The sequence below is a fragment of the Stegostoma tigrinum genome, chromosome 40 (genome assembly GCF_030684315.1).
Source record: "Stegostoma tigrinum isolate sSteTig4 chromosome 40, sSteTig4.hap1, whole genome shotgun sequence".
In the NCBI taxonomy this organism is placed as follows: Eukaryota; Metazoa; Chordata; class Chondrichthyes; order Orectolobiformes; family Stegostomatidae; genus Stegostoma; species Stegostoma tigrinum.
In genome coordinates, this window is record NC_081393.1 from 12,660,060 (window position 1) to 12,672,065 (window position 12,006).

Below are 12,006 nucleotides of genomic sequence, written 5' to 3' on the forward strand. Positions count from 1 at the left end.
ACTGCATCCGCTGTACCCCTTGTGGCTTCCCCTACACTGGGGAAACCAAGCGGAGGCTTGGGGACTGCTTTGCAGAACAGTTTGCAATAAACAGCTGCACCTCCCAGTCGCGAACCATTTCAACTCCCCCTCCCATTCCTTAGACAACATGTCCATCCTGGGCCTCCTGCAGTGCCATAATGATGCCACCCGAAGGTTGCAGGAACAGCAACTCATATTCCGTTTTGATACCATTGGGCTGCAGGGTTCCCATGTGGATTTCACAAGCTTCAAAATCTCCCCTCCCCCAACTGCATCCCAAAACCAGCCCAGCTCATCCCCGCCTCCCTAACCTGTTCTTCCTCTCACCTATCCCCTCCTCCCACCTCAAGCCGCACCTCCATTTCCTACCTACTAACCTCACCCCGCCCCCTTGATCTGTCCGTCCTCCCCGGACTGACCAATCCCTTCCCTACCTCCCCACCTATACTTCCGCCTCCACCTATCTTCTCCTCTATCCATCTTCAGTCCGCCTCCCCCTCTCTCCCTATTTATTTCAGAGCTCTCTCCCCATCCCCCTTTTCTGATCAAGGGTCTAGGCCCGAAATGCCAGCTTTTGTGCTTCTAAGATGCTGCTTGGCCTGCTGTGTTCATCCAGCTCCACACTTTATTATCTCAAAGTCTGAAAGATTACAGCCATGACCACTGCACTTCAAAAATTTTGGATGCATCTCACCCAGTCCGGATGCCTTTTCAACTTTAAGTGCCAACTGTCTGGCCAAGATCTGTTCATTTTGAACCATTGAGTGATAGAATCTACTCTAATCATGGGCTGGGCAGCATCTTACTCTCTTAAAAAGACAGATGTAATGTATTAACTAAATACCTCTGCCATGTCCACTGTCTTCATGTGCAATGAATTCTGTTGTCCATATTCATATGGACTTCATATTTCAGATGCAAGGTATTAAATCCTCCAACAAGTAGACAGTCAAAATTGGACTTCTTGAATTTAACCAATATTTATAAGTCAAACTGCACAATACCTTTAAGCCATTTAAATACTGTTGTCTCAGCAAAAGTAAGGAGGATGAGACAAAAATAACCTCTGTCAAAGCACAATGTCCAAATTTAGGTTTGTTAGCCCATCTTGTCAACACAACAGTAACTTTTTTTATGTTTTCAATACACCAGGTCAACTTACTGACAAGTCAGCAGGTAATTGTACTTACTGAAACTTAAGGGATAAATATTTCTTTGAGCTGGTGCTCTGTATCTTGCTATCAAGAAACATTCTAAAAGTAATATGGTGATTTCTCTTGAATACAATTCACAAAGCTCCTTTGCATTTCTGCTCAATTGCAAGCCTGCTTCCAAATCAGCTGGCAAAAAGTAGACTAAAACTCTGCTAATGATTCATGTTAAAAGACACAGTGAGGTGCAATTAATGTCAAAAAACTCCCATTGATGTCATGTCCTATTTCTTGGTTGTGATCTGAATCTTGATCATTATTACAATTTTTCTTCAATATAATTCATCATGACTAGATTTTTGGAAATATTGAGGTCATTTGTCTGACCAGTAAGTGCCAATAAGATACATACATCGAGAGAGCTTTGTGCTTTGTGAGAAAGCTGTGATACTGGTTCTGCATGCAGCATGGCAAATTATGGGGAACACCTCTGATTCCAGTCTCTTGTGAACAATGTGCACTGAGTTCATAATTAACTATTCTTCACAGCCACAATATTTCTTCTTTCTGTGTATAATTCTCTTCTTGCCATATGTAGACAGAAGTCAGATGTAAAACCAATAGTTTTGGCTAGATAAGGAAAACTTTCGAGTGAGGTACACAAGAGGAATTCTATCTTGCTGTCTTAGTCTCTTTCTCTTTCCAGCTTTCACAGTCACATTTTAAATTTGTTTGTTTCAGGAAAATATGATTTTCACTCTCTCCACACTTTTGTCTCTACTTAAAAATTTAATTGTTCTCTCAATTAAAGCCTATTTAGAGCATGCTTTTGATTTGTGCCTGGGATTTCACACAACAAATGATCTGCACAGATAAAACAGCAGCTATCTTAGGATGGCAATTGCATTTTCTTGATGTTTCAACACCTACCTGTTGTTAAAGTTAGTGATACTTAAAACTATATAATTATGATGTTTCCAATGACAAATTTGTCTGAAAATTTGACTCCTGGTCTGTACAGAATGGGTTGACGTCAACTAAATAAGACTGACATGGTTGACTTCAATGCATCAGTTATAGTTTAGGGAAAATTAAATTTTTTTTCAGGATAGCCTGTCAGTGCTGGAAAATTTGCATGTGAAAAAGACTGGGCCAGACTTGTGTTCTTGAACATGGCTTCCTATGTTCTCCCCCATTGGGTATGCAAGTCCCAAAACGCTGGGAGTCCACCTGTGATGTCCAAATGACTTTATCCTGTTGGCAATTCAATATTTTGTCTGCTGTTTTGTCCCATGAAAATGTTGTGCATTGAGAGGTTTGCTTCATTCTTTGACAAGTCATAAATCATAACACTGAAACATTTCCATGCCATACTAACATGGACTTTTACTTTACATGGTCCAGACCACACATTTTGCAATGAATTAGCTTGCAATCGCAAGAGGGCATATACAGTAGTCAAAGCTTGTCTGAACATAATACAGAGGAGCAGAAGTAAAATCTTTCAGCCTCGTATTGGCGTTCTGCTACTCAGTAAGATATTGCTGAATCTCTTCATGTTTCGAACTCCACATTCTGATCTACCCTCATGCATGAAGAATGAACATTTGGCTAATGTATGGAGAGCTGAATGTTTCTGAAACTGCACCATAGCTCAGGTTTACTGGGTCATTTCATTGATGTGAGTAGTTGGCTATAAAGCATGATTTAGACACAATGTAGGAAGGATAATCAGATAAACTTAATCATTTATGTGTCATCTGCTCTTTTTTGCTGCTGTGTGATCACTATTGTTTCAGTCATGATGAAAATCTTCCAAGTATCTTTAGAGAAAGGTCATAAGGAGAGAAGTTATGCAACATAAACTTCAAGTTAAAAATAATTGAGATGCACTTCCATGTGTTTTTTAATCGTGAGCGTTGTGGTGATAAAACTCCTGGTATTTTGTCTGAACTTTGTCTTGAATATCCATTTAATCATTGTTCCTTTTTTGACCTTTGCTGCCTTCAACTTTTTACATAAGAAGCAGCCTGAGGAAAATTATTTGCATTCAGATAGTGCCTTTCACATCGTCAGGTTATCCCAAAGTGCTCATTGGTTAGCTGAGTAAATTGAAAATGCCATAATTTATTTTGTCAGAATATGCGACTGCCAATTTCTGTATAACCCAGTTCAAGAAACAACATGTTCATGACCATATTATTTTGTTTTGTGATGCTGATTGAGGGCTATGCATTGGCCAGTTGACAGGGAGATATCTCATTCTCACTTTGAAAATGGTACCATAGATAGAACCTTACATCTACTCGAAGAGACAGATGCAGATGTTGCTTTAACGTCGGAATTGAAAGATCTTACTTTTGCATTTTGCCTTGGTCATTGTAAAGTCTGTTCCGATGTCAACTGCCCAAAGTCCATCCATGCTCTCACTGAATGGAGTCAGAATTCTGCAGCAGGAACAGACCTTTTCGTCCAACTTGTCCCCGCCAATGAGATATCCTCAACTGATCCAGTTTCAAGGCAAAAGTAAGACTGGCAGTCAGCAGCTCAGGACTATGGATGTGTATTATATTATCCAAGAATCAGAATATATTACTGCTGGATGAAACATTGGTCCACAAAAATCTTTGTAGACCAATTTATCCCTGGACAGTATGTTTCATTCTGCTTCGCTGCACAGAAGCAAATTCTGTATCCCTGTACTTTGCCCTCTAGTGGGGAAAACCTGAAATGACTGCAGCTCCTGTGCATTGACAGGAACGAAAACAGAAAGTGCTGGAGAAATTCAGATCTGACAGCATCTGTGAAGAAAAAAATAGAGTTAATGTTTTGAGTCAAGTGATTCTTTGTTTAAGCTGTCTTTTTTCAGCATTACCCGTTGTGAGAATTGTTTATGATGAGTTCAGAGTAGCTACGTTTGACGCAGTGTGAACATGTCTACAGAATGGTTCGCTATGAGGGAGCATTGACCGGTTTTTCAAGTTAACAGAACGCTATCAGGACTTAAATGCTTCAAATATCAGGCCATGTTGACCAAAAATCTGTTGCATTCTCCTGAGTTTCCGAGTTTGAGGACTGGTTTCATTGGTGTGTTTAAAATGATAATAGACTTTGATTGTGTAGATACAGATAAACTTCATTCTGATAGAGGAATCGCACCAAGCGAATACAATTCTCCTCCGCCACACCCCAGGAGCTGTGCATGCTTGGAGGTCGCAAAGCTGACTTCAGCATCTTTCAACACCATTCATATAGGCTATCAAGAGATAAGATCCAGTGCGGATAAATGAGAGTTGTAACGCTGAGTAGCTATGACCTAATTGTTCCCATAATTCACAGCCAAGTATGCATGTCAATCCATTTGGATATGTTCTTTTCTGTTTGATTAAGATTTATTATTTGTTTATTTCCTAAACTCAGCATTAGATAGGATAGTGATGTACTGAATGTTTGCTTGAAAGGCACTTGTAATATGGATTTTCAGAAGGGGATGGCAATTTGAAAACTTGGAATCACAAATACTAAAAAGCATACAATCCTTAGTATGTCAGTATTTTATTTTGGCATTTACCAAAGCTACACGTATTGAAGGTAATAACTTTGCCAAATCAGTTCAAGTTATTGCCAGGCAGGAATACTTTCTCAGTCCACAATTTTTCTTAACATCCATAGAAATGTTAAGTTCACTGATGAACGATTTTGCACAATTGACAATGGAACTGTGGGACTTTTCTAAATTTCACCAGAATTATGCCTGTAAGTGCACTTCAGCCCTGTCACAGGAAAATTGACAGGCCATTGAACAGCAGATTTGCATGTTTAGGCCATGCTATACATTATGGGATCCTGCCAACCTCAAGCTGTTGAATAAGTGCTGGTGGTGTAATGCTACTGCTACTGGGCTGGTATTCCAAACCCTTGTTCAATGTTCAGGAGCATGAGTTCAAATCGCACTGAGGCAGGTGGGTGAAATTTTTAAATTCACTAGTATTGATGGTCGCAGATTTCTGAATGCTTATAATTAGCAGCATGATCCTATACAGAGGAATTATTCTATACATCTCATGTATGAACGTTTCCTATACTGAAAAATGGCAGCTTTATATTGTCCAAATTAGTGCAAATACACTTATGAATTGATTTTGGAATGAAACCTGTTCGCAACCCATGGACTGCCTGTAATATGGAATAAAATTATGATTTAATGGAAACCATGTAACCACTTTTTTGATTGTTGTAAAAAACCCATCCAGTTCATTAATGTTCTTCAGGAAAGAAAATCTGCCATCCTTACCTGGTCTGGCCTTCACGTGACTTCAGACCCATAGCAATTTGGTTGTCTTTTAAGTGTCCTTCAGGCAGTTAGAAATGGACAATAAAGACTGGGCCAGACAGCGACGTCCATGTTTCATGAACAAATTCTAAAAATCTAGTGCAGCGGCCCTCATCAGGCCACGTTTTGACATAATGTCTGTCGCCATTTCAACTCTGTTTGATGATTCACTGCTAAAACTGACGTGCAGTTGAAACAAACCCTGACTTCATTATTCTTTATTCCACTGAAAGCTGTTGAACATCTAAACTATTAACCAGTGGGGATACATCATCTTTTTTTGTGACTTTTGACTTTTGACCCCATTCTGGCTTGACTTTTTTCCCCATTCTGGCTTGATCTGGGCATGTTAACTGACTTATAAGCTGTGCCAAAAATGCATTGTCTCAGTTGCTATACACTCTACTTTTATTCAGTTGCAGTTACATAAAGCAGTCCAAATAAATTCAAACAAATTTTCATCAACACTAAGATATGCTTGCTTTCTCTTAGAATGTTGATTTTTCATTAATGTTTTCTGTTTGAATAGCTTGTATTTTGTAGAATAACCTTAAACTATAATATTATTCAGCATTTGAAATAGCTGTAGTACATTTCCAAAGTCAATTTCTGATATAAAGTAAAGTAGCATCTGTAATCATTGTAGGAATGCATTGTTTGCCGATTTGAGGACTTTAATTTTATTCTACTAACAGTAAGGCTGAGTGGACCTCATTTGTTTCACTTCACAGTTGTGAGAAATGTACGCAGAAATAACAGTATAAAGAAAATTGACTGATGAACCCATTATTTCCAGCAATCATATTGGTGAATATTTTGAATTGATTGAATTGTTCCACTCACAAACCATGCTTTAACTCACTAAACCCTATTCCAAGAATAGAACATTAAATTAATGTAACAAGTGATAAACCTCCAATGAATCTTCCAACAAGTAACTAAAGTAATTTCTTGTGATTTATTCGGAAAAATGGGACACTGAAATGTTGAGAAGATCTTCAGATCTTTAAAAAAATGTTTCAGGTGGACACTTGGTGGCATGGATGTGGTTTGATTTAGTGTTTGCTTTAAATGAGCTCATCTCAACATTGCCATCACAATCGAAGGTGGGACTTGAATGCCATCTATTTAGCCCAAAGATATGATCATTACTACTGCACCAAATAACCTGTGTTTTAGTTTTAAGGGTCAACTAAAACCAAAGCATCTGAATTGAGGAAATTGGTTATTTGTCATTGTATTTCATTCAGAGTGGAATTAACTTCGCTGTTTCAGAGAGTAGAGAGACAGAGGTCATGTATGAGCCTCATAAATTACTGCATGACACAATTGATAGGCTAAATAATCTACGTAATGATGGCATTGCCAATGATGTAAATCTCCACACAATTCTGGGTCCAAGTATCAGATAGTATGTACAAGAATATCTCTAACACAATTCTTTCAGAGATAGTAGGAACTACAGATGCTGGAGAACCTGAGATAACAAGGTGTAGAGTTGGATGAACACAGCAGGCCAAGCAGCATCAGAGGAGCAGGAAGGCTGACGTTTTGGGCCTAGACCCTTCTTCAGGAAAAAAAATTCTACGGAAGGGTCTCTGCCCAAAACGTCAGCCTTCCTGCTCCTCTGATGCTGCTTGGTCTGCTGTGTTCATCCAGCTCTACACCTTGTTAGCAAGTTGAGAAGATTTGTAGCTCAGGTTGAGGTTCTGGATGTGAGTTTGCTCGCTGAGCTGGAAGGTTAGTTTTCAGACATTTCATCACTTTTTATTTGCAAAAATATACTTTATTCATAAGATGTGCAAAAAAAACATATTTATACACCTACCCAGGCATGCAAGCTGCTCTGGGTTACGCAGAGGGTACATACATCAACTAAAGGAAAAAAACAAACAAAGAAGAGAAAAAAAAGCAAAGAAAATACCCCCGCAGTCGTCACCCCGCACAGTCCCAGTTGGCCCCCTGATCAGTTGGGGAAGGCACGAGCTGGGCCCAGTTACCAGATAGGGCCCTTTTTTCTATTCTGGACGAGGGGTTTCATACCGTGGTCTTTCCCCACTGCGCCTTGACGGCGGCTGCCCCAAGCTTTAGCGCGTCCCTCAGCACGTAGTCCTGGACCTTGGAGTGCGCCAGTCTGCAACATTCGGTCAGGGTCAGTTCTTTCAGCTGGAAGACCAGCAAGTTGCGGGCAGACCAAAGAGCGTCTTTCACCGCATTGATGGTCCTCCAGGTGCAGTTGATGGTGGTCTCTGTGTGCGTCCCGGGGAACAGCTCGTAAAGCACAGAGTCCCGTGTCACAGAGCTGCTCAGGACGAACCTCGACAAATACCACTGCATCCCCCTCCAGACCTCCTGCGCATAGGCACATTCCAGAAGGAGGTGATAGACAGACAGTCTCGTCCCCCCTGCAGCCACCTCGAGGGCAGCGTGTGGTGGCGCAGAGATTCCGGGCATGCATAAAGGATCTCACTGGCAGAGCCCCTCTCACCGCCAGCCAAGCAATGTCCTTGTGCTTGTTTGAAAGTTCTGGCGATGAGGCATTCTGCCAAACGACTTTGGCAGTCTGCATGGGGAACCACACGACAGGATCCACCCTCTCCTTTTCCCGAAGGGTCTCGAGGATACTACGTGCTGACCACTGCCTGACGGCCTTGTGGTCAAAAGGTGTTTCCTTTCAAAAATTTCTCCACGAAGGACAGGTGGTATGGAACGGTCCAACTACTCGGAGCGTTCCGCAGCAATGAGGCCAGGCCCATCCTTCGCAACACTGGGGACAGGTAGAACCTCAGTAAGTAGTGACACTTGTTGTTTGCGTACTGAGGATCTACACACAGCTTGATGCAGCCGCACACAAAGGTAGCCGCCAGGGCGAGGGTGGCGTTTGGTACGCCCTTTCCCCCATTTTCCAGGTCTTTGTACATGGTGTCCCTGCGGACCCGGTCCATCCTCGACCCCCAAATGAAGTGGAAGATGGCCCGGGTGACCGCAGCAGCGCAGGTCCAGGGAATAGGCCAGGCCTGGGCCACATACAACAGTACCGAAGGCCCCTCGCACCTGACAACCAGGTTCTTATCCGCGATGGAGAGGGACCGGAGCGTCCACCTGCCCAGCTTCTGCTTCAATTTGGTGATACGCTCCTCCCAGGTCTTAGTGCACACCCCCAGCTCCAGCAAACCAAAAACCCAGCACCTTCAGGTAGTCTGTCCTGACGGTGAAGGGGATGAAGGAGCGGTTGTCCCAGTTCCCGATGAACATGACCTCGCTCTTACCCCTATTGACTTTGGCACCCAAGGACAGTTCAAACTGGCCGCAGATGTCCAATAGTCTACTCACTGACTGACGATCGGTGCAGAAGACGGCGACATTGTCTATGTACAGGGAAGTCTTGACCTGAAGGCCTGCGCTGCCTGGGATAGTCACGCCCTTCAGGCTCACGTCCTTCCTGATGGATGCGGCGAAGGGCTCCACACAGCACATGAACAAGGCAGGAGAGAGCGGGCAGCCCTGCCTGACTCCAGATCTAACAGGAAAACTGTCCAATTCCCACCCATTGATCGAGACTGCGCTAACGATGTTGGCGTAGAGCAGCCGGATCCAATTGCGGATGCCCTCCCCGAACCCCAATTTGGAGAGGACGTCCCTCATGTAAGCATGAGGCACCCTGTCGAAGGCCTTCTCCTGGTCCAGGCTGACGAGGCAGGTGTCCACCCGCCTGTGCTGTACGTAGGCGATCGTATCCCTGGTGAGCGGGAGGCTCTCAGCGATCTTCCTGCCCGGCACAGCACAGGTTTGGTCAGGGTGAATCACCAACTCCAGGACAGACCTGACCCAGTTGGCTATGACCTTGGCCAGGATTTTGTAGTCCACGTTCAATAGTGAAATGGGACGCCAATTCTTAATTTCTTCCCTCTCCCCCTTCCTCTTGTAAATGAGGGTGATGATGCCCTTCCTCATGGACTTGCACATTTCCCCTGCCCGAAGCGCACTATCGTACACCTCCAGCAGGTCCTGGCCGACCAGGTCCCACAGAGCGGAATACAGCTCGACCGGTAAACCGTCGCTCCCAGGAGTCCTATTCCTCTCCAAGGACTTGAGGGCTCTGGTCAGCTCGTCCAAGGATATCGGCCGGTCCAGCCACTCCCTCGTGCCATCGTCTAAGACCTCCGTGATAGACAACAGGAACGACTCAGAGGCCGTGCTGTCCGTGGGCTTCGTGTCGTACAGTCCGGCATAGAAGGATCTGCTGATCCTCAAAATGTCGGGCCGAGACGACGTCACCGAGCCGTCATCCTCCTTCAGCCGGCTAAGTACAGAGCTCTCTTTGTGCACCTTCTGAAAGAAGAAACGTGAGCACGTCTCGTCCCGCTCCATGGAGCGGACCCTGGACCGGAAGATTATCCTGGAGGCCTCCGCGGCGAAGAGCGAGGCTTGCTGGCCCCTCACCTCGCGGAGGTCCTCCGTGACATCGGCCCCCATCAACTGCAGAAGGAGCAAGTTCTGCACCCTTTTCTGGAGTCGCGACAGCTTTCCCCACCTCTCTCTCGCCTTCCGAACACCCTTGAGGACAAAGGACCTCTTGATGTTCTCCTTCACCGTCTCCCACCAGTCGCCCGGAGACTCAAAGAGGGGTTTCACGGTTCTCCAACCGGCATACTCCCTCTTAAGCTCCTCGACGTCCTCTGGGGTCAACAGAGTCGTGTTGAGCTTCCACGTCCCCTGGTCGGCCGGCTGGTCGTCCTGGAAGTGACAGTCGGCCAGCAGGAGGCAGTGGTCAGAGAAGAACACCGGCTCGACACCGGTGGACCTGACCGAGAACGCCCGTGACACAAACAGGAAGTCTATCCTTGAGCGGATAGACCCGTCTGGCCACGACCAGGTGTATATCCGCTGCGCTCCGTCTGCAGGGGTGCTGAAGACGTCGAGCAGCTTGGCGTCCTTCACCGTGCCCAGCAGGAATCTGGACATGACGTCCAGTTGACTCACCCCACCCGCTGTCCCCACACCGGATCTTCCATCTGCATGGATGATGCAGTTGAAGTCTCCGCCTAGGATGACCGACCTGGACGTAGCCAGTAGGGGTGGAAGCCGCTGCAGGACGGCCAACCGCTCGTTCCGTACCGCTGGGCCGTACACGTTGATCAGCCTCAGGGGAGCGTTCCTGTAGATGACGTCAGCCACTAGGAGGAGCCCCCCCACCACCTCCTGAACTTGAGAGATGGTGAAGTCGCGCCCCCGCAGCAGAATAGCCAGGCCCGAGGAGTGACAGTCGTTACCCCCCGACCAGATCGAAGGCCCACAGGTCCAGGCGCCGGACCATTTCCCGTACCTGCCGAGGTGCGGGTATCCCGCACTCCTGCAGAAACAGGAGGTCCGCCTCGATGGTGGTCAGGTAGGCCAACGTGGATACACATCTTGCGGTGGACTTGACGCTGCGCACATTAATGCTCGCAACTCGTACCCCCATTGTGAGCAGTGACCGCAGTACCCCCCCGCCAAATCCAAGGTCCAGCCCCTCCATCTGTCCCTTCATGCCCATTGCCTGGGCTAACTGCTGGACGCTCTCCGGGCTCAGGAAACCATCCGTGCTGCCTTCTGGGTGGCATCCCCCGTCGGGGGTGCGGAGGCAAGAGGGTCCGGCTCCAGGTCAGGCTGGGGACGCGCTGTTTCCTCCTTCCCGCCTGGAAGTTCCGGGGGGGCCCCCCAGTGCCCCAGCGGCTCTTGACTGGGTGTCAGAGGGAGCCTCAGGACACCTCCCGTCACCTGGAAGCGTGTTGCTGCTTTCCTTCTCCCTCGAGATTTTTAACTTCTGCTTCGGGCAGGCCCTCTCCGAATCCCCCTCATCAGAGGAGCTCTTATAGCCCCCCGTAGCTGTCTCTTCCCGCCTGACTGTTGCGGTTCCTGGGCCAGTCGACGCACCTTCCTCCTCGCTTTCTGGACCGTCGTCCACTCCCCTGGGTCGCCAGTCGCCACCTCCATCGACTCCGGGTTGTCGGGGGAGGGTGGAGCGGAGCCTGGAGGGGCGCGTTGCTGGCCTCGGGCCCATCCTGCGGGGCTGGGCCCTCCTGCACGGCCTGGCCCTCCTGCATATTAGTGGGGTCCTTGCTGGGCCCTGGTGCCTTCCTCTCCTCGGGGGGGGGGGGGGGGGGGGGCTGGCCCCACATTTCCCCTGCCGGTGACCTGGGCGTAGGTGGTACCCCGCCACGGGCATGCCCTATAGAAGTGGCCCGCTTCCCCGCAAAGGTTGCAGCTTCTCTCTCGTGGGCAATCCTTTGCAAGGTGTCCCTCCTCCATGCAGATGGTGGCTTTGCAGTCGGCCGCCATGTGACCTGCATGGCAGACTTTAGGTTGCCCTGCATAGGTCAGGTAGCCCCTGCTCCCACCGATCGCGAAGCTGGACGGTAGGTGTAAGACATTCCCGTCCACGCCCATCCTCAGCATCACCTTGACCTGCCTCTTACTCGTCCAGATGCCAAAGGGGTCCATGATGTCAGTTAGGTCCCC

The 12,006-nt window shown here is 46.8% G+C and overlaps 1 protein-coding gene across 4 annotated transcripts in view; it reads left to right on the plus strand.

The window, feature by feature from the left end:
* Positions 1–12,006, plus strand: part of LOC125448011 (disintegrin and metalloproteinase domain-containing protein 9-like) — a 134,587-nt gene that overhangs the window by 114,415 nt on the left and 8,166 nt on the right. The window contains exon 21 of one of the 4 annotated variants that reach the window (XM_048522882.2): positions 1,174–1,197. The exons of the other annotated variants lie outside the window; for them this stretch is intronic. Within the exon in view, the coding sequence (XP_048378839.1) occupies positions 1,174–1,197 (24 nt within the window). The remainder of the gene's footprint in view (positions 1–1,173; positions 1,198–12,006) is intronic. 4 annotated transcript variants of the gene reach the window in all.